Below are 22,802 nucleotides of genomic sequence, written 5' to 3' on the forward strand. Positions count from 1 at the left end.
AGGCACCCCCAGTTTATTCTTTTAACGGATAAGACGGCTTTCGAACCACCTTCTGATTCCCGTGCTGGCGGTCGTGCAAGGGCTGGATGCGGTTTCGAGATGCCGACCGCCCGCAGACCACCGGGGCCTCGGGCACATGTCATCTGTGGCGGCCCCCTCTCCTGGAGGGCGCACGTGCGGCTTACCTGAGCGGGGGCTCCTCAGGCGCCCGGCCACAGCCTCTTCTCCTGTCCTCCTGCCTTCTTGCTGGAGGACCTTCTCCTCCAGGTCACGTCTTCCAGCACAAAATTCAATGCTAAACCAGGTGTCTGCACTTTTAAGAGACATCTTCACCTGTCTCGCTTGAGAGCAGAGCGGAAAAGGGCAAAAACCGACGCGACTTTTTCAAAGGAGCATGGAAACCGTTTTCTCAGATCTCCCAGAATGGAGCAGGTGCTGCCTGGGACCCGCTTGCTTCGCGGAGTGAATCTGTCCTTCACACCTGACCTGTCAGGTCCCTCCACGTGGAGACAGCCTTCCAAAGGCCCTGTGTTCATCTCTTTATTCACCTGAAGTGGATCTCAAACGGGAGGGACTGTTCCCAGCTCAATGATCTGGTCATCTGGAGGCTGGGGAGGCGCCTGGCCGTGGCTTCTCAGGCCGAGGAACATAGGTCGCGCGTGCCTTCCTCTGTTCCAGGGGGAAGCCCGTAAGCCAGGGCCAGACCACGCGACAGCTGGCCGCCTCCGGGGCAGAAAGAGCTGCTTCTCCCGGGCCTTTCTAGCTGCTGTGCCCAACGCCCCTCACAAAGGTGCTCTCCGGCAAGCTCAGTGTCGCTGCCACCCTGCCTGCTTCCGCTGGTCTCAGCATCCAGGACTGTCGCCTGGGATGGCTCCTGGGACAGCTCTAGGGCCGTCGCCACCATCACTGATACCCGAGCCTCGGGAACAAGAGGCTGGGACACTGAGCACCCGCCTTATACTCTGAGTGCCCTTCCTGGTGGCCCTGAGAGACTGGCACTGCCAGGTCTGCCCTCAGCAGGAGGAGGAGAAAAGGCGTGTAGGCTGCTACGTTCAGGGTGCTTCTATTTCAGGCACTTGGGTCTTGGGTTTTGCTTGTACTGATCTATTTCCCACAAATATAAAAATGGTGAACTCACTTGGATTATCTGCATTTCAACGTATCTGGATTATTCTGGATGCAACGGACAGAGAAGCCAAGCAAGCTGGCCTAACTGGGAGGGATGATGCCATAGCCCAAGGCAGGCTGGTGTCCAATTGTTGTGATCAGGCACGTTCCTCCCCCCCCCCCCCCCCCCCCCCCCCCCCCCCCGTTGGCTCTGACGCACCCATGCCCGTATCCCATGTCTCCCAGGCTGCGTATCCCCCAGCTGTCCTCACGGCTGGGACACAGCATGGGACGAATAGGACAGCCACACGCTCAGCTCCCGGTCTCCTGGAGCACTGGTCTAATGGTGACAGATCGACGACAACAAAGTCCACGAGGACTAAACGAGAATATGTCAAATACAGGGAAAATTTATGGAAAAAAGACAGGAGAAACAAGGCAAAAAAGCAAAACAAAAAACCGTGAGGCGTCAGACGACCAGACTGCTGCTCTGGGTGAGGGGTTCAGGTTCAGCCTCTAACATCTGAGCCGGGCGCTGGGTGACGAAGCAAAAGGCAGCCACAAGGGTGGGGTGGGCGGTACAGGTGGGGAGAGAGAGCCCAGAAGATCTTTCTGCCCTTTGTTTGATTCCTGACGCCTTGGGAAAGGAGCCTACATTTACTGAGCAATCTCAGGGCAGGCTTTTCCGACGTCTTCACGGTATTTTCGTTGTAAAGCCAATGAGAAAGTGCTTTGGCGAGGGAGACCGAGTGCCTCAAGGTTTTCTTGAAAGCACACGCAAGCCAGGCCCTCCTGAGGTGTAACAATGTGCTTGCAACGTGCCCAGTACGACCTGCTGGTGAAAAAACTAAAATTTCTCACGTGTATACATTAAAAAAAAAAAATCTCCATGTAAATGCTTTCTTTGACTTTTTGCCCAGGATCCATTGCAAAAGTGCTTCTGTTTAGAAAGCATAGTTCAGCCAAAATCCAGTTTGCTTTTTAGGAAAAGTGGAGGGAAAAAACCAAGAAACGTGGGGCATGAGGCAAATCGGCATGAGCGTCTGTCACTGTCTGTGACACAGGCTGGGACAGCTCATTCTCCATGGCGGGTACCTCCTACAAGACCATGTGGAGTGGAGGGTGTTCTCCCGGATGGAGGGGTGAGGCCGGAAAGGCAAGGAGGGCAGAGCAGTGAGGTGTGTACCACCCTCCAGTCACACGGGCTCTCCGTCACGGACACCAGCGCCAAGTTGTGACAAACCGCTGCACCCAGGAGATCGCGCTTGTTGGCTTCTGCGATCTGAACACAGCTCTCCCCCTGCGGTGGTTCCAGACCCAGGATCCCAGGACAGCAGGGCGTGCACCTGCCCCTGACCCCCGCCAGGGCCTCGCCCCTTACTCCCCCCTCCCCACAACCACAAACCCCTGGCTGTCACCGTTTACTCGGACTCGGTCCCCTGCGGCCTCTGAATAACCAGAGAAGCCAGTGTGGTGGCAACACCCAGCAGGTTACGGGACGCAGACACAGCAGGGCTGGGACGTGTCGGCCGTGAGCTACTGGCTGACTCTCTACTCGTCAGGAGGTCCTGGGCAGTGACACAAGGCTGGGCCATCCTGGAGAGGCCTGGGCCCAAAGCCGCTCACACAGCAACGCTCTGCCGAGTCCTGCTGCCACGCCCCTCAAGTTCCACGGGGACCGGAGCAGCGCCCCATCACAGGTCGGCGACGGCCGGGCGACAGTCAGGCTGTGGCTCCTGCACGCGGCCGCCCGGCAGGTCGCTGGCCCTCTGCCGCCTGGCCAGTGCCACGGTCAAGGTGGCCGCCCCCAAGCGCAAGCCCTGCAAGCGGGAGACGGCCTGCTGGGCGGAGGCCGGGGCCTGGTAATGCAGGAGGGCCCTGCCCCGGGGCCCCTGCCAAGTGAGCCTCTGGGGGACCGCTCCGAGTTCTCGGAGGGCTCTCTTCAGCTCGCTCACTCGGGCGTCCCGGGGAAGGTTCCCGACGCAAACGGTGCCAGTGGGCCCGTCCTCCCCCTGTGCAGGGCAGGGTTCTGGCAGGGGTGGGTCCCGGGGCCCCCGGACGGCGGTCAGGTGAGCTGGCTGCTGGCTGCTGGCTCCCAGGAGGCGCCGGGGCTCGTCCCGGAGGGTGACGTCTTTCCCAGCCTGCTTCTCTCGGTGACGAAGGCTTTGGAGTACTGGGATTTTCCCCATCACCTCCCAGCTGATCTGAAAGAGGAAAGCAGTCCCAGGTGTTCTCCAGGGGTCCCAACACGGTCACGAACGGAGGAGAAATCGAAGTCGCACGGGGGCCTCTGCCGCACACGCTCAGGTAAGCAGTCTCGGCCATGCTGCCCTAGGGGCCCACCCTGGCCCTCTGGGAAGCAGGACCCCTCGGTCCCCATCCTGCCCCAGCTTAAGTGAAATCTGGGACCCTGAAGCCACTGCAGACCGTGCCCGACGTGCCACGGCAGCTGGCAGGAGTGGAACGGTTTTCTCTACTCGGGAAGCAGAAAAGCAAAGGCCTCCTATGCAGAAGGGATAGCGGGGAAGGTCAGTGGAAAGAGGGTGACGAGTCACAGGTGGCAATCCCCCTGGTGACCTCCATGATAATCGGGGCTTTCTGCCTCCATGCCAGCCCCTCCTCCCAAGTCCCCACCCTGTGGGTGGGATGAGCTCTTTAACGGGGCTCCCTGGGGCCTCCCCCTTCTCCCCACTCCTCCACTGGAGGAGCGTGCCTCAGGGACCGAACCTTTCAACGTGTTGCCAAAAATGCAGAAGCAAGGCAAAGCTGAAACAGAACGCCACTTCTGAAAACACTTTCTAGCAACGGGTTCATCAAGCTACAAAGCAGCACTACACAAAACGTTAAGCCTCGATGAACAGGATTTCTACTTTGGCTCTTTGGGAAGCTGCAACAAAGGAGGCGGTAAAAGCACCCCGAGACAGGAGGCAGGGCCCCCCTCAAGTACCGGGATGGACAAGTGGGGTCCGCGCACAGAGGGGACTGACTCGAGCCCGCTCGCCGCATGGCAGCCGACGGCCCCTCCCTGGGGCGGCCCTTCAGTTTAGGCTGAGCCTGAACGACTGAACCCGGGACAAAACCCGTCTTCTGTCGTTTAAGGAATCACATGGCAGAAAAGGAAGAGAAAGGCACTGGTGAGCCCTTCTTAGCAATCCTCAGCCTTTACAGATGCGTTCTGTCCTGCGTTAGGACACAGAGCTTGTACATGACCAATTACAGGGCATGGTGGGCAACGGTCCCAACACGGGACTTCCCACAAACGTGGGTACGTCAGGATACATATCAGCATACGAGCTGGATAGATGTAACTTCCCTCTACAAGTAAATAGCCCACCTAGTAACGATGTTCTCTTTCCATTCAGAACCGTATGTCACTAGAGTAATGGTTCTTATCCTCGGCAGGTGTCAGACACCTTGGGAGAGAAGCCGGGGTTCCTTCCCAAGGAGGAGTCCCCGGCAATTCTGTGCGCAATTTCCCAGTCTACTCCGGGGTCTCCAAACCGCAAGGGGCACATAGGCCCCAGGGTAAGGATCAGCGATTTCGAGAAAGGGTCAAAGAAACTCAAATACCTAAGAACGGTCGAGCCCCTCCTCACAAACTTCAAGGCTGCTGGTCCTCATTAATTTGGCACCTGGTTCTCTCTCCCAGCACTAAGTGGACAACACCCCCACCTTGGCCCACCTCTCCACTGGCTCAGATCCCTCTCCAAACGGACACCACCCTTGCTCCCGGGCACGGCCACGTCAGAAGCCTCTGTGCCCGGTTCTTGCCCACTCACGTCCTCAGAGCAGCACAGAGACTCTCAGCTGCCTCAGAAAGACCCTGTCCTGAGAAAACCTCCCCCTAATGTTTCCCAGTGTCGAGACGCAAAGAGACAAGCAAAAACCACATCTGTGCCATGGACACATGCATGAGACGTAGCTTCTCTAATCAAAAGGGATCTTTCTTCCACTGGACTCTCTGCAATACTCCCGAATTGATTCACTCAAAGGTGACAGAGCTCCCAGGCCAGTACCCTGGAGGCTCTGGTCCCAAGGGGTCCTGAAGATGGTCTGGCCCAGCAACCGTCCCTCCCACGCCTCCATTCTACCTTCTTAAAGAGTTCACATTCCTGTGTCCTTTCAGAGTACTTAAAAACAGATTTAAACTGGTCATAATCAGATTCTTTTTAAGTTTATTTTTTAAGGAATCTCTACACTCGATGTGGGGTTCGAACTCACAACTCTGGGATCAAAAGTCACGTGCTTTTTTAAAAAAGTTTATTTATTTTGAGAGAGGGAGAGCGGGTGCCGAGAGTGAGCAGGGGAGGGGCAGAGAGGGAGAGAGAGCATCCCAAGAAGGCTCTGCACTGTCTGCCTGTGAAGAGCCCCACGCGAAACTCAATCTCACAACCGTGAGATCGTGACCTGAGCCGAAATCGAGTGTTGGACACTTAACCGACTGAGCCACCCAGGCGCCCCAAGTCACATGCTCTTCCAACGGAGCCAGCCAGGTGCCCCCAAACTGGTCATACAGGTTCTTCAGGATGTCTTTAAGTTACCAGATCTAGTATTTAGAAAGGATGATCCAACTCAAAGTTGCAGTTACAGTCGGAGGAAACGTGTGACTACGTACTTCTGTGGCAATGGTGAATGTCATTCCACCCAACACCCGCGAGGCCAGATCTCCTGGTGACAGCACTTGCTCTCCGAGCGGTCTTGGCCGGGTGATCGCCCCACATGCTGAAACCCCCACGTGCTTCTGCCCAGCGAACCACGGGGCTCCCTCCGGCAGAAGCAAGCGTTCTCAGGGAACCTGACCCAGGGGGCGAGGTTCCACGCTCAGGCAGCAGAGATCCACTTAAAAACGCGTCACGTGGGGCAAAAGCACACCCGCTCCGCACCCCACAGGGGGGCGCTGTATCCCAAGCAGGCACACGTACACACCGCGAATGGCTGAACAACAAAAATGTTTTCATTGGGTACGCATTCTGAGCTAAGCCTACAGCACCGCAAACACACTCAGACACACACACACCCCTTTACAGAGGGAAATGCCACCTGCGTCACTGTTGCCTAAATCTGCTGGTCTCAAGACAGGATGGTTTCGGGTAAGGAAGGACAAAGCTCAGTGTTGGCTCATGCCTGCACGCCCACACGTTCTCAATGGAAAAATCTCCCCGACTGAGAGGTGGCCACCTTTGCCACTTTCCCAGCTGTCTGCCATTTCTGTGCTCTTTGCGGAGCGGCTGGGGCCGACGGCTGCCCCACAGCTGACACAGAGGCCTCTGTGCGCCGGCTAGACGGGCTGGCTTCAGGCTCAGGACAGTCCACGCGGTGCTACGCTGTTTTTCCTGGCTGGCCATTAGGAACATTTGTTACATGTGTGAGTGTGCCACGTGAAACGGAAGATTTTTGCCTATTAACCAAACATACAAATACATTTCTGCCTTTCAGTAACTAATCACTCCATTAAAAAATAGTATAGCGAATTTAACTTTCTTTTATGCGCCAAAACCATCCTTCACTGACGTTTTACGAAGATTGTGTATAAACATACATTCTCTTTAAAGATTAAAAATCCTGTCCCCTAGAAATACATGCTAAATCCAATACAGATCAGCAGCCTAACTCTCAAGGTACCTGCGGCCAACTCAGAAGGAAGACTCCGGTTCTAACCTCGCCTCCACCAACCCCTGGCTTCAGAATTTCACACCTGTTGCTTTTCCTGACTCTCCCTTTACTTGAGCAGAAGATACAGAGAGTGGGAGGGAGGATCCTCACTCTTAAATGCTAGCACACGTTTGAGCAATTGCTGGCAAAGGAACAGGAACACCATACGTATTTCTCATGTGACATACAATGTCCACAAAAGTTAATACTGTCACACATGAGACCAACACTTGTCATTCGTGGATCGAGAATACTTTTATTTAAAAAAATTTTTTTAATGTTTATTTATTTTTGAGGGGGGGAGGGAGGGAGGGAGACAGAGCATGAGCAGGGGAGAGGCAGAGACAGAGAGGGAGACACAGAATCCGAAGCAGGCTCCAGGCTCCGAGCCGTCAGCACAGAGCCCGACACGGGACTCGAACTCACCAACGGTAAGATCATGACCTGAGCCGAAGTCGGAGGCTCAACCGACCACCCAGGCGCTTGGATCGAAAATTCTTTCAAATATGGTGCTTTCAAATGAGCAAGGTGAAGTGACTCGAGTAACCAAGCATGCAAGAACACAGCACAGCTAATGAACGCACTGTCTTCCAAAGGCCATTCCTGCCTTGCAGCATCTGTTGGCTAATTATAGTGTCTCCTGATTATAACAGGGCTCAATTTGTAAGACTTTTTGCACAGAGATGATCAAAGGTGTCACTTAATAGAAAAGGCCCCACAGGGCTACTCCTTTATAATTATGCCCTTACTGTGGGTGCTGAAGGACCAGGAGGGCAGTGACCGCACACCATCGCCCCATCGCACGCCACGCCCACAGTCGGGAAGAGATGGGCCGTTTGGGAGTGGCCACGGAATCACTAAGCAACACGGGGTAGAACGGTGTTTACTGGCTGGAATACATGATCACCTCCAACCCGTGCCACACATGCCAGCTTCTGTCCGCACACTTCGGTGCCTGCCCGTCCTATGCTATTTGGGGGGTGGGGACAGCCTGACAGACGAGCCCACGAGCGCAGGGAGTCCCCTCCCACCGGGCCAGTTCGGAGCCGGGTGTGGCACGCGGTCCTGCCAGGCGGCTCCGGGCTCAGCTCCACACCGGGGCGTCCGCCGCGCGGGGAAGAGCGGCCCGTGCGGCCCCACCTCACGCACAGGCAGGGGCTCTGCACCAGCAGCTGGGGCAGGCCGGCGTCGCCCCCGCGCACAAGCACAGGACTCCTGAGAACTGGGGCATCGTCTCAGGCGCCTGTTCTTACCCCCTGGGCGCGCGGCAAAGGGAGGCTCGTTGCAGAACTGGAGGCGAGCGCCCGGGGAGAAGGCTGCCCGCGGAAACCGTCTCTCCTCGGTAGTGCGCACGGGGGGCGAGCACCCGCTGCGGGGAATTCAGAACACGGTGAACAGAAATCGGAATCCCCCTGTCGGAGACGGCTACGGTTAACGCGCGGGCCTACCCCCGCCCCTTCCTGCGCGGGTTCCAGCGCCACGGGCTGAAGACACACGACACCGCAGAAGCGCAGAGACGCGCACACTCTGCCCGTCCACCCGGCACGTATCACAAGAGCGTTTCCTCTCACCGTCAAATACTCTCAAAAGGCTGTGTGTACTTTAATGACGGGGTTGGCATCTGGGACCCTGACGCACCTCAGGGCCCTGCATTATACGGGATGCAGACGTCTCTACCTGAATTTCTAAGTATTTCTTTAGGACAGGTTCCTACAAGTTCAATCACTGGGACAAATACAGCAAATCTTTTTAAACGGAAGGATCGGCCTCAGTCCCCAGCCCCGTTGTAGGGGTGGCTCAGTCCACATCTGGCTGTTACTTGCAGACAACACTGTGATGTGGGATCGGAAAGCGGGCGTCTGTGTCCCAGGACGGCTGCTGCTCACAGAAGAGGTCCCTGTCCCCAAACCCTTTTCCTCAAGGCACGTGTCATTCTCAAGAAGTCAGTCAACCGGCATGGTGACCATCCGGGAACAGCCCTCCCTAACAGCTGTGGATGCTACGGGACTTTTTGTTTCTTTGTCTGTATACAAGGATGACCCTGGCAGAGCCCCATTTCCTCACTGAAGGACAAAAGGAGTTGATCCGAGAAAGAAACATCCAGACGTTGCTCAACAGAGTCCCACTGCTCCCCTCCGTAATCAGTGGTAACACCTTTCCCACAATTACTGCAGGGAGCAAAGGGGCTGGGAAGCAGTCCTTTGATCTGTGGCTTTGGTGGCACGGAGCAGTCTCGCGGGTGCCCTGGGTCTCTCTGGAGCTGCAGCCACACCCCGTTGCCTGACCATGTCTCCGGGGTACCCTTAAATAAGTATCATACCCTCCGTCTACCCCATCCTAGCTCAGCAGACGTCAATAAAGGCACGGGTCTCGCTGTCCCGAGGTCCAGTCCGGTGGGGCCACGCGAGGAGAGCGGAGGTGTCAGAGACAACCCGGAGCCCCACACGCAGAGGGCCCCGTCCTGCTTTCCGGATGCCCGTCTGGGTGTAGCGGGCAGCCAGGCTCTTGGGCAGGACACTGCACTGCCCTGTCGTGATCCGCCACCTTGCAGCCCTGGGAGCGGATGGGGCTGTGCGGGGGCTCCGGCCAGAGCTAAGGCCTGCGGGTCACCTTGCACATGGCCGTCCACATCTGCCTGGAGGTTCGGGACCCACCTCAACGGCCGGGTCTCATACCGTCCACCGGCCAGCTGGGCAGAGACCCTGGGAGGAACACCTCCTTTCACCGGGTTGGACCTGCTGGGCCGGGGGCTCAGGGGAGGCAGCTTGTGGCTGGAGTGGGGCAGTCATGGCACCTTGTAGCTTAGACAGGGAAAAGTCCCCTGAGTTCGACAGGTCAGCAGGTGAGAGGCCACCCTGAGGGAACGGAGGAACCCACGTGAACAGAGCAGATGCACTTTCCAGGAGGAACGTCTCTTTCTCCTTCACCGAGAGGCAGTGAAGGGCACACGGTGATAATGCACAGCCATGGAACGACTCGGGCCAGGCCCAGTCTTGGCTCAGTGAACGTCTCAAAGGGGAACCGCGAGGACTCTGCCAGCACCAACAGCCTCCAGGCACGTTTCTCACAATTACCGACTTCCATTTCGTGCCTGTGACAGCCACACGGGCGACAAAGGGCAAGTTTAGCCGGTGCTTCCGTGCTCTGCCTGTGGGGTCAGCACCGATGCTCTCCACGCTACAGATAAACTAATGGGGGGTGGGGACCTGCAGAGGGTGCACCAAGGTCACAGATACAGCGACTGAGAGGCCCTACGGTGGCTGCTGAGCTCTCCAAACTACTGCGCCCCCTGGTCACCCGTCTTTAAAATCACAAAGCACTTGGGGCGCCTGGGTGGCTCCGTCGGTTAAGCGTCCGACTTCAGCTCAGGTCACGATCTCGCGGTTCGTGAGTTTGGGCCCCGCGTCGGGCTCTGTGCCGACGGCTCGGAGCCTGGAGCCTGGAGCCTGGAGCCTGGAGCCTGTTTCGGATTCTGTGTCGCCCTCTCTCTGCCCCTCCCCCGCTCATGCTCTGTTTCTCTCTCTGTCAAAAAATAAATAAAACATTAAAAAAACTTAAAGTCACAAAGCACAGGCAGAAAAGAGGACAAGGTGGGTCAAGGGACCCCCTCCCCACTGCCCAAAGGAACTACAGCTGGACAGCAGAGTCCATACCCGCTGGCCCCCAAGCGGGAGCACCACGTGCCTCTCTCAGAAGGTGGGGCAAAGGCCAGGGGAATCGAATGCTGCACAATCTTTGTGTATTAAGAACGAGTAAAAAAAAAAAAAAAAAAAAAAAGAAAGAAAACGTATCACACTTTGTACTTATTTCGTAACCTTCATCTGGGAGGTCTACAGTGTTTAGAAAAAAACCGTGATTCCAGATATTCCACAAAACAGACGAGAAGCAAACTCGGGGATTCTAATACCCACACGACAACAGTCTACGGGTAGAATATCCACAGGAGGATATGCCAACGTGTATCTCATAGTCCATCTGAAATCAAACCGTATCCTACGACTGAACTTCCCCCCCGCTTCCCAAATCGTCAGTGGAATTCAGGGGTTCCCAATGTCAGCGAAAATTCCTTCTGGCTGCACACAAAGCGAGGCCAGAACAGAAGCCCCAGGGACTGGAGAAAGTTGCTGCTTTCACATGACCCCGGGCAAAGGGACGCCCTGTGGCGGGAGAACTAACACAGGACCCCAAAATGAGAAATGGCCTTTTAAAAGTCTGAGATTCTTGGGGCGCCTGGGTGGCGCAGTCGGTTAAGCGTCCGACTTCAGCCAGGTCACGATCTCGCGGTCCGTGAGTTCGAGCCCCGCGTCAGGCTCTGGGCTGATGGCTCGGAGCCTGGAGCCTGTTTCCGATTCTGTGTCTCCCTCTCTCTCTGCCCCTCCCCCGTTCATGCTCTGTCTCTCTCTGTCCCAAAAATAAATAAAAAACGTTGAAAAAAAATAATAATAAAAAAAAAAATAAAAGTCTGAGATTCTTGGGGCACCTGGGTGGCTCAAGTTGGTTAATGAAGCATCCGACTCTTGATCTCGGCTCAGGTCATGGTCTCACAGTTCGGGAGTTCAAGCCCCGTGCTGGGCTCTGTGCTGACGGCACAAAGCCCGCTTGGGATTCTCTCGCTCCCTCTCTTTCTCTCCTCCTCCCCTGCCTGCACGTGCTTTTTTTCTCTCTCTCAAAATTAACAAACATTAGATAGATAGATAGATAGATAAATAGATAAAAGTTTGCGATTCTTGGGGCACCCAGCTGGCTTAGTCGGTAGAGCACACAAATCTTGACCTCGGGGTTGTGAGTTCAACCCCCACGTTGGGCGTGGAGCCTACTTAAAAAAAAAAAAATAGTAAAAATAAAAAATAAAAGTTTGAGATTCTTGCTCAGGCCTCATTAGCAATCGATCTTCCAGGAAGGGACTGAAACAGTGGGGGCGTCAAAAACCAGTAAAGGCCCCAACGCCCTATGTACAAAGTATGGCTACTTCTTTGGAATCTCTGGTTCATTTGGTTTTCTTTTACACACAAGGAGTTATCTTCACCTAACACGACCAATAACATCACCTGTTGATATTTTTCTTGTTAAAATCAGCAGAATGTGACCATGGCTATTCCCCAAAGCAACACATCTTTGTTTTTCTTCCTGGAGAGGCCGCCCAGAATCTTCCTAATGTGGGCTGCAGTCGGCCTTCCGTCTATGAAGCGCTGTCCTCCAGGGGACCTGTAGCCTTGCTGTAGTCAGCCTCTTGTGTAACCTGCCCCGACTCACATTCTCAGCCGTGAGCAAAGGCCACCTTGCTCCTGTGACCTGTGTATCAGCCTCCACTCAGAGCAGCTGTGGCCCCGAATTCCAAGGTAAACCCAAGTTCTCAGGAGAGACACCGAGGGACATCTTTATACTCACTAAGGGTGCCACTGGCTTCCCCACGGCGCTCAGCACGCACTCGGACCCCCACCGGCCCACTTTCAGGTCACGCCTGCCTCTCCTCTCTGCTTTCATCGGGCTAACCTAGAAGGAGCCCAGAACTGCCTGGCCGTGGCGTCTGTGGGAAGGCCCACTGGGCCGCAGCATTTCATTTTGGTGTCAAGCTTGGAGGTGGAGGTTACAGGGTCTCCATGCCCAAGGGGAGGCTGCTCTCCAACTCTGGACAATTCGGGTTGCAGGGATGGAAGGTGTGGAACAAAGGCTTCAGTCCATACCAAGCCCAAGCTGTGCCCGTCTCCTCAGTAGCTCTGGCTGCTCGCCGGCAGGCGGGGCCCTAACCTGCAGGCTGGCCTCTGGGACCGACTTCCTACCGCAGACTATCGTGCCGTGTGCCGTGCAAATGCTGCGGATAAAAGTCACCGAGGCATCAGCTTACGAAGGCCACGGGTACCGCGTGGACAGCCAGGTCACACGAGACAATCTGGGACTCCCAGCGAGAAAGCCGATGAGGCAGCAGGACGCTGTGGCCAGGACGGTGGCACGCAGCCCTGAGATGAGACCCGCCAGCAAGGGTGTCGGGGCATCGGCCCTCCGAGTGGGCAGCTCTTTCTGCCACGGACAGCTGGTGCCCTGCGGCGGGAGACCTTGCACCTGCCTGCTTACCAGAATCCCACAGGATTGCAAAGTATATTCTTGGGCCCATGCCGGGAGACAGATTCAGGAGCTCAACTGTTCAAAAGCTCACGGGTGATTGTAACGCACAGACACGCCAGGCCTGGGGACAGCTGCCATGCCAAAGGACGCCACACAGGAGCGGATGCCTCTGAGCTATAGGCCACTGCCGGCCACGGCACCCACCTTGGACCACAAGATTCCCGTTGGCTTTGGGCGCTCACACCCCGTGGCAATGACTCTCGTCGGAGTGAGAACGTAGTCCACGGTGAGGTCGTGGTCCTCGAGCAGCGCTTCAGGTATGTCGATGACCTGGTCAAACAGAAGGGGGTGAGGGGGCTGGCGGGCACACGGCTCCCGTGCTCACCACACACACAGTAGACACACGTGCCAGGCCCGAAGGGAGAAGGCCTCACCGCCATGCTGCCAAACAGATCCGGCCCCCGCTGATCGCCACCACTCGCGACAGCCGCGGAGCGAAGGCAGAGACCACTCCGTCTCTGTCTGTCTCCCTCCCTCCCCTCCCGCTCTCTCGGGTGTGGCAGCGGCTCTGCTGGGCCCGTTCATGGGCAGCACCTGGCAGTCGTGGACGATGGTGACCACTGGTGTCTCCGGGCTGACCGCTCCCATCGACACCATCATGGCATATTCCAGATCAGCATAACCTTCTCCCTTCCCAATTCTCCAACCTAAGAAACACGCAGAGCATCATCAGTAGTATCTCCGGAGTACATGTTTCATTAGGTCACAGTGGAAGCAGGAACTTGGACTCGATAGCCCCGGCCCCTCCTCAGAAACTGCCACAGTGAGCCCACGGGCGGGCGGTCCCCCAGGAGTGGGGTTCAGGGGACAGAAGACACTGCCATGCATAGCGGTCAGCACACAGTGACGTGAACCTCGAGCCCTTGAAACGTGTTACCAGAGGAAATGGAACCTTGTTTGTATGAGCAGAACTCATGTTTAAACGTAACGAAAGAGCAGTTTTTAAAAAGATTAAGAACAAATTTCTACTAAACACAAAATCTTTTTAAGCTATTTCTCTTAGAAGAGAAATAAAAACCAAAATGAGGGACAGGCGATTTAAGACAGCATCACTTTGTCTTGTGAAAAGCGCCACAGGAGGGCGGGGCCGGAGGCCCCGGTCCCAAACTGCAAAGTCCGAGGTGGGGCGAGCGGAAGGCTGAGCCCGAGGCTGGACGAGAAGGTACGCGGCAGGAAGGAACGCGGCAAGACAGGAACCTGGCTCCCAAGAGGATCGACAGCGTGCCGTTAGGAAGCCCGTGACATTGCAGAAATCCTGACTTCTGCACAAGCTCAGCATCAGCATCATCACAAAGAGCATCAGTGCTCATGGGTCTAAAATGCTGGTCTGTCACGCGACTCTTACAGTCACCAACGTCCAGCCATGCGTGCAAATACACGAGACAAAGACAGTTCCACGCAGAGTTGTCTGAGTCACAAAGGATGTGAACAGTCGGCACAAAGAGACAGGCGGGTGAGCAGCAAACACAAGAAATGACCACCTTCGCTCACCACGGAACGCAAATCAAGCAGCAGGTGGCACACAACTGCTCACTACGGGGCGGGTCAGCACCAGAGTGTGGTTATGCTAGTTACTGGCACGGGAGCAGGGAGGGAGGCGAGCTGCACAGGGCTGGGGATGTGAGGTGGGTTATGTGGCTACAGCCACCAGGGTTTAAAGTCCACCCTTTGCCTCGGCAATTCACTCGCTAGGATTATGCCACGGAAAGCCCTGGAAGGCACCACAGACTCAACCCCAGGACTCTGGCTCCCTTTAGTGTTATCTGTAAGGGAAAAGCCAAAACCAAACCCTGGTGACACCTTAAGTGCCCATCAGGGTGCAGGGACGGACACCATCCGGCAGGACACACGGTGCCGTACGTGCTGCTGCCCCCTTCTGGGGAAACAGAGTCGGCACACGGCACCCCACAGAGAACGCAGGACACGTGCGACTCACAGGCATCTCTGTGTCGACAGAAGGAACTACGGACGGTGGACGCCTGGGAAGGGCACGGGTGATGCTTTGAAAAGCGCCTGATCATCTCCGAAAAAAGGCCCTGCTAACTGCCCCTTGCCAAGAGCACGGCCCCAAGCCTGTCCCCGGGCCTCGCGGCCTCTGGGAAGCCAACCCCGACCTACCCAGGGCTGTGCTGCCCCTCCTCCTCTCCTCTCCTCTCCCGCTGCGCCCACCTCCGCCACCTGGCACATGAGGGCCAGCCCTGAGGTCGCTTCCCAGATGACGCCCAGCTCGAGGCCTTAGGGTCACTCTGCTGACCCTCGCCGGTATCAGGGCTCCCTTCTGTGTCTGGCACCGAGCACATCACGCCACGGTTCAGCCGCTGTGTCTGCTCTTCCCAGGCCCTGCGGCCCAAGGCAGAGACCACCCAGAGCTGGCCTGACACGGGGCCCACAGCAGGCACCCGGGAGACGTGTGCCCCTGGGGACCCATCCCCAACGACAGACAGGGCGCGTAACTGGAATACAGAGAAAGCAAAAGCGCGAGCGAAGCACCACGACGGCTCCCATAGTAGGGCAGAGTGAGAGACAGAGGCGAGCCCCCCGCCCCCACTCCCCGCTCCGAATGGCAAAGCACCAGGCCTCCCGGTCAGGCTCGGGACAACACGCGTCGCCCAGAGGCCGCTGCTTCCCAACGGAAACAAAGTTTAGAGCCTGACGGTTTCCCATTCACTGGAGCTTCGCCAAAACCAACCACCTACTCTGCCTCCAGGTAGCTTAAGAACAGAGGAAATATCTCTCACCGCCTGAGCAGAGATGATGTCACTCTATTCTTCCTGCTAAGAAAAATGAAAACACTGTGAAGGTACTGAGGGTGAGGGACAAGATGAATGAGAGAGACAGCGGTTGCTCAGAGGACACGAACGTGTCCAGAAACTGAGATTACTTACCGTCAGGGTCTAGGAGACGGACAGACGGCAGAATGTCAAGCTGCAGGTCAGGGTGCGATTTTAAGCTTACCTTTTTCAGAAACAGCGACGGACCCCACCACCACCGAGTCCACAAGGACCCTGGAATCCAAGCCCACGGGGGTGCTGTAGTTGCGCACGCCCTGCGAACAGAGACGTGGGCCTGAACGCTTCCCGGGCGGCGAGCAGCTGGCCCCCCTCACAGTCCACGGGCGAGGAGCTCGCAGGAGGCAAACTCGTGCCCTACGACAGGCACACGGCATCGTGGGAGCGGCGTTTAGGATAATTTCCCACAGTTTCTGCCCCAGGGAAGATGGCGCTTTGGAAGGGACAGCACAAATGAGTAAGGCGGTAATTTCACAATACGGAGCAAATCAGAGGAGTGCCGTGGTTACAACAGAGCGGGGGAGCCACACGGAACCACGTGCAGACCCCTGTGCGCCCCGTGACCTCAGCAGGAGGAAGCTCTCTGACCTTCGGTGTCGCCATCCGTAAGGCAGAGGCGCTGCCCACGGCCTCGTCAGGCTGGTGTTGGAACGGAAGGAGATGGCGGAGGTGATGCACTTAGCGCACGACATGGGGCCAGCAAGCGTGTGGGGCAGACTCATTAAGCGTGAGATGCTGGGGGCCGCCACTGGCACGCAGAGCGTGTTCACTCCTGAGATAGGACTCGACCCAAACCCACCTAACGTACACACGTTTATACTGAGGGGGCCCGTATTTCAAGAACAGGGGGGCTGATGTGGTCCTGCGTCTCAGACGTGAAGGGGCACAGATCAGTCCGGCAACCAGATCACGGCCCCGCACGGACCCACGTCTGTGTCCCGCCCTCCACTGCTGGGCAGTCGCCACCACACGGTGACAGCCATTGTGCCACTCGGCTCTGGCAGCACAGATAATCAGCGCACCATGACCCGCATCCGTGCACACGCGCGGCCGTGAGGCTCTCTCCACGTTGCCATTTTCCCCAGCCAGGAAGAAAAGGAAAACCTCCTTCTCGGGTTCCGGCGCGTCATGTTGTAACAGAGCCCGAACTCGGCCGTTCAAACCCTACTGAAGCTCAGTCACGAGTGCTGGCCTGGCTCCGCTCGGGGCCCAGTCACACTTTCAGGGGCGCGTGTGAGGGACCGGCCATCTGACCCGGGCCTCAACCCCAGGACGGGAACTGCGCTTACTGTCCCGAACCTACGACTGCCGTGCGGCTCATCACGCTCCCCGCCGGCTCTGGGAAACGCGAGCGCGTACCCGTGTCCCGTGCTGCCAGCCGCGGACCGTCCCACAGGGTGCATTTCTGAACACCAACCAGAAGCACGACCGTCTCTCGTTTTTCTACTTTGAATTTCCCTTTGCACTTTTTTCGACACGTGTTTTATTACCGTGCTCTATTACACGGGTTTTTGTAAACCACATCAGATTCTATTTTTGGAATAAAGTTATCGATAAGTAACAATAAGCGTTCAATTTTTAAACATCAGACTTACGCGGAAAATCTCTTTTAAAAAGGAATTATCTCTTAATTATACACCCGGCTACAGACACAATTAGCCCACGGTCATACACCAGGAGGAAAATCGTGTTTAGGTGACACCTCTGCAGCCTCCATTGAAATGCCCCGTGTCACAGAGCTGCTGACACACAGCCTTCAGCCAAAACCACTGAAGGAATGAATTCTACACCATTTATTGTACGATTCACATTTGACCAGCATTATCTGGCCAGGTGATCATCTTACCCTGCTTATATTAAAATGATGCGATGGAAAAAATAAATAGGAATATGTTGATGCCTTAGTTTTCATTCCCAATAGATTAGGAATCAAAACGAGCGGGGGTCTATCCCAGGACTCTGAAAAAAGTCACCAAATTCTATTTCTTCATCTGCAAAACACAAGGCAAATCCCACTACAGGGCAGCCTAGGATAGTATTTACACACTTCCGTTTGACTACACTGTGAGACACTCCGGAAAAGCCCGTCCCTGAATTACTCAAGTCGTTATTCAGAACTGCTGAGGCAACTTCCAACTGAAGGGTTCTGCAAATCCCTGAGTCAGTTCAGAAATTGCTAGATACCAGACAGTAACAGGTCAACACGGGGAGGTGTCAGAGGCCAGGTAACTTATTTCCTCTTCCTTTTTAACAGGAACTTTACAATCTGCAAACCTGTACGAGAGAGAAACCAAGCAGCTCAAGTGGAGCCCGTGTACCTGTGGTTTTTCGACGTGGCTCCTGTATCACGGGACGGCTGGATGCTTGTCCACTTTTGCTCATCTGGCTTTGCGGAAAATGAAGTTCAGTTCTGTGGGGCACTTTGCGCCCGCACTTACCTGAGAGGTGGCGCATTTTCTCAAGACGTCCTTCGTTGCGCCGGGCGGCGGCGTGATCTTATTAAATAACCCCGTTCTCAGCCGTGGTGTTGGCACCAACAATGTTTTTTTGCTCTTTTAAAAGAAAGACAATCAACGAATCATAAAGTTAAACCCAGGAACTTCTTGTGTGCATTTTTAACGTTTCAGGCACAGAGGCAAGTTGCTGTTACTGGCATTGTTGGGGAATGACTTCTTTGCGTGCCTGATTAAATACAAAGAGTCACTCGGGCCACTAGCACGCCCCACAGCTCGTCATCAAACACGAATTCTAGTCTACTTGCCACTCAAAATCGCCAGGCAATGACGATGCAAATGGGCACAGAAGCCCAAGGATTCCAACCAGGCCTTTCCTGTGGCCCCTCCCCAGTGTTACACACTCTGTAGGTACAATGCTTTCACTGGGCACCTGCTGCCCGGCCTGAGCCTTCTTTCTGCCCAGCAGGTTCCAATCTCAGATCAGGGCTCATTATAATTGATATTTTGGATCGACCTGAGTCCACAGCCCCTTTTCTTCTATTTAGCTCCCAAATGCCTTGGTTCTCCAAGTGTGGTCCCCAGCCAGCAGCGGCCCCTGGACGCCTGTGAGAAATGACTGGAAGCTCAGGGGGCAGGCACACAGGTGACTCTGATGCCCAGGATGGTTCCAGAACCACTGCCACAAGCATCGCTGCAGATTATGCAGGGGCAGCCCATGAGCCAAGTGTAAACTTGTAAAATCTTTGGTGTAAAAAGAGTATATTTCAGTCTCTGTGCAGGAGAGGACAGCCTGAGACCAACACAAGACCTATAAAATCGCGGGTCGGCATACTTAAAGCCACGACAGAGGAAATATTTCAACACAAGTCGTGACCACGTGCTCTTTTCGAGTGTGAAAGAGGTCTGGGTTCATCTGTAGTCTGGAGACGCCGGTGTGCTACATATTATTCTGGCTACTCCCTCTTTTCTGGAAGCTTCTCACCTACCAGCTCCGTGGCTCTCAACTTCTACCTGCGCTTTAAAACCACCTGGGGAGCCGTCTAAGACTCAGCCAAGGCCCAGGGCCACTCAGAGCCTCTCATTCAGAAGGTGAGCTCGGCAATGACTAGTTTTCACAGCTCCCTGGGTGGGGCCGACGCGCGGCCGGTGCTGGCCTGGCCGGCGGCTCTCAAGGCACCAGTGGGGTATCCGTTAAAAAGAGGCTCTAGAAACCGACTGAAGGTCTGGGAACCTGTGTATCCCCGAGAGCAGGCCTCCGCGTCCCCAGGCACGGGCTGTGGCCACGTGCGCCACCGTCCCCGCCGGCGCTCAGGAGGTGTCGCAAAGCCCGCCGGTCTACCTGCTTCCCCGGTGATCCTTAAGCTACTGAGTTTGCAGCAACAGCGAGGAGCCGGCGGCCCCAGAGCCCCAGAGCGCGGGGAGCACACGTGTCTTTTTCACCATCACATCGCCGTGCTCACAACCTGCAATAGAGCAGCTTCTCCAGCGTGGCCGTTTCTCTCCCCTGAAGAGAGAGAGACGTGGAGGATGCTGCTGCTCTGTCCGCCACGTGGCTGCGCTCCTACAGGACGCCGGGACTAATCTGCCACCCACTCAAGGCTCTGACCTTGTGCTGAGGGGCCGACGGGTAAGAACCTCGCACACGAGCAGAGCTGGCTCCGCGGTCACGGTGCGGGTCACGATCCCAGCCCCACCGCTGCCAACGCGGGCCTCGGCCAAGTCACCTGACCTCCCAGGGTCCGGTTTCCTGCGTCACGAGGAGCGGGGATCTCCCCTGCGGGGCAGCTGGTAGGATTTAATGAGGTGATACAGCCAAGTGTTCAGAGAGAGCTGTGCCCTTGCACACGGCGGGCACCCGCTGCAGGCCCTTCTCTGCTGCTGCTGCAAAAATTACCTCATTCATTACAGGGAACTCTTGTCCAGGAAAATAAGGCTGGCAAGACAGAATGCTTCCAGAAGAAGAGCCTAAATGGGGGTCTCCCCCTGGGGCTGAACCACAATCAGCAAACGTGAGGATTCCCCACACGCGAGCCTTGGAAGGGCCAGAGCAGGAGCCCCGCGGCCCCTCGGTCCCCACAAAATCCCCTTCGGGTGCTCCCTTCGCCACAGGCTGCAGGGCGCCCCCAGGCCCGAGGCCTCGCGGGAGCCGCGGGAAAGCCGGCCTGCCGCAAGGGGCACAGCGGCGCAGGGAGCTCCGGAGATCCCTGTTCACGTTCTCCACGGCGACTGGTCTCAGCAAAACAACAGCCGCCATCACCTTGAATCGGTGAGGTTACTACCGCCGTTATCCGCATGTTACTGCTTCTACGGTTCATACTTACACGTTCATTTTGGTTTTAAGGTTGCATGGGAGCTCTGAGCGTTTAAGTTTATACCGTTCTCTGTTTACACTTACTAAGCTAGTGAACTGACAGCAACCCTGGGGGAGTTTTGTTTTTTTCTTTAACAGGGGCCTACATATTTTAGGAAACGCTGTTCTAATTTATATATTCTGGAGATGCCATCAGATCTCTCACTCACGGGTTATCAAAAATGTCAAAGAACTACGATATAAAAGCAGCACAAGTAAATAATCTTTCTCTTCGGACGAAGCGCATCCGATTTAATGCTCCAGGTGACCGTTCTGAACGGCTTTTACCTGTGGATTCAGGAACACTCGCGACTTCCGACAGACAAATGAAAGACCCGTGGACGGTTCTCAAGTAAAACTCCCAGGGTGTCCTGCACTGGCGGGAGTCAGAAGCCCCATCTTCCTCAACAGAGCCTTGCACACATTTGCAGGCACCTGGAGCCCGCACTGCGCCAGCGGCCGGGGCTCTGGCTCAGGAAAACGGGGTTACCTGCAGCGCCAGCAGCCGGACGCCTTCCAGCGGTTTGTCGGGGTCCACTTTGACTTCCCGTGTTCTGGCGAAAACTTCTAGGTCTCTGATGTTTTGGCAAGCCAGATAAGAGCCCTAGTTAGGCAAACAGACAGAGGTGCACTTACGTCGAGGACGAAGAAGCGAGCGTTTGTCTGGGGAGCGTCAGGATTGACCTTAATGGTTCTGGCCATTTTGAACGCCTGCAAGCGTGGGAGGTGCTCGGCAGCACGGGAAGCACCCTGTGTTTAAATGCAATTGCACATTACCGACAGGACGGCCGGATCCTGGGCCCACAGCACGCGCGAGTGAGCGCTCTAGCTTTGCACCCAGACAGGCGGGGGGGGGGGGGGGGGGGGGCACTAATTCTCAGGCAATATCCAGGAGTCGCCCAGAGAAAAGTCTGGGAAAGCAGTCAGTGTAGAAAGGAGCTAAAAAAGCCAGCCTTACCCCAATTTATTTATTTTTATTTTTTTAATGTTTATTTTCAAAGACAGAGAAAGCAAAAGGGAGAGAGAAAGCGTGCGCCACAGGGGAGGGGCAGAGAGAGAGAGGGAGAGCGGGAAACCCAAGCAGGCTCTGCCCTGTCAGCGCAGAGCCAACGTGGGGCTCGATCCCACGAACGGTGACATCATGACCTGAGTGGAAATCAAGAGCCAGACGCTGAACCACCCAGGCGCCCCATCCCCAGTTTATTTTTAACTGAAATAAGATATACATTCCAAAAAGGCGTAGACATCGTGTATAGTTTGATGAATTTTCACAAAATGAACACGCCTGTGTTTACTACCGCCTAAACCAAAAAAGAGCGGATTACCACCAACTCTCCAAGTTGCTTCCTTTTTAAACATTTTTTACTGAATCTGTGCACCTTTCTCTTTCTCTGTACCTCACAGCAATTTCTCTCCCTGGGAAAACAAGCACTAAAACAAAACAAAGCAGCAACACAAATCATACAAAAAGCACGGGTTTTCGAAGCAACAGGGGCTTGTTTCCAAGAGGCCAGGGGTGGGGAGACGAGGTCCAGCCAAAATGGAGGATGACGGCAGGAAACGGCCACACACGCTTTGGGCTGACGGGGCATCGGTGTGTTTTCCAAAAGCGCTTTGTCTTTCTTGTGGAAAACGAGCCAAAATTATGAGCTGTGTATGTCTGCCCGTCCAAGTAAACTCGTTTCCTGTGAACGCTACCACACACAGGCCATCTCAGATTAGCTTCTATTCTGCACACGGGGAAACTGAGGCCTGGCGTCACCGGGGGCTGCTGAGGCCTTCCTCTCCAAAGAAACCGGCTGGGGCTCCCCTCTCAGAGCGCATCACTCGCTGCTGCTCTTAAGGAGCCACTTGTGAAAAGGCACCACAACGACACGCTTGCAGCCAGGACACGTGTCTTGCTCCCCGTCGAGGGGTGAACAGGCGCCGCAGCATCAGCTCGTGACAAGACGCCACCAACCGCCAACCCCGCGCAGAAGGGCCAGCGGCCGCGAGAGCGAAGCTTAAGTGACCGGGATGAGGGGCGTCTCAAACCAGAGGCCAGGCCAGCAGCACGGATTTCGCACCACTACTCACTGCCCACCCCACTCGGATCCACCACGAGGCAGGACAGTGACCGCATGACTAACTCGCTCCCTCGGGACGCTCCTGTTTTCCTTCTCAATGCTCCAGGAAGGCTTCAGTACCTTGAAGTTGGGAATCCTGTGATGAACAGGCCGGGGAAAATCCGCTAAGTTTCGTGATTCCATGTAGTCCCAGATCTGTTCGCGAATGTCCTGTTTGGAAACACCTATGGCAACGGGGGGGGGGGGGGGGGGGGGGGGG

General features: G+C 55.7%; 1 protein-coding gene across 2 annotated transcripts in view; it reads right to left on the reverse strand.

Moving 5' to 3' along the window:
• Positions 1-1,497: 1,497 nt before the first annotated feature.
• The window catches only part of MTHFSD (methenyltetrahydrofolate synthetase domain containing), a 25,337-nt gene continuing 4,032 nt past the window's right edge, over positions 1,498-22,802 (reverse strand). Inside the window, exons 2-8 of one of the 2 annotated variants that reach the window (XM_049622417.1) lie at positions 22,664-22,767; positions 20,968-21,081; positions 18,110-18,223; positions 15,838-15,928; positions 13,417-13,529; positions 13,027-13,152; positions 1,498-3,311 (exon numbers count right to left, since the gene is read on the reverse strand). In XM_049622417.1, coding sequence (XP_049478374.1) covers positions 2,802-3,311; positions 13,027-13,152; positions 13,417-13,529; positions 15,838-15,928; positions 18,110-18,223; positions 20,968-21,081; positions 22,664-22,767 — 1,172 coding nt within the window. In that variant the 3' untranslated portion in view covers positions 1,498-2,801. Of the gene's footprint in view, positions 3,312-13,026; positions 13,153-13,416; positions 13,530-15,837; positions 15,929-18,109; positions 18,224-20,967; positions 21,082-21,113; positions 21,228-22,663; positions 22,768-22,802 lie in introns of both variants that reach the window. The other variant, XM_049622418.1, reaches the window with a different exon arrangement.

The sequence above is a fragment of the Panthera uncia genome (genome assembly GCF_023721935.1).
Source record: "Panthera uncia isolate 11264 chromosome E2 unlocalized genomic scaffold, Puncia_PCG_1.0 HiC_scaffold_20, whole genome shotgun sequence".
NCBI lineage: Eukaryota > Metazoa > Chordata > Mammalia > Carnivora > Felidae > Panthera > Panthera uncia.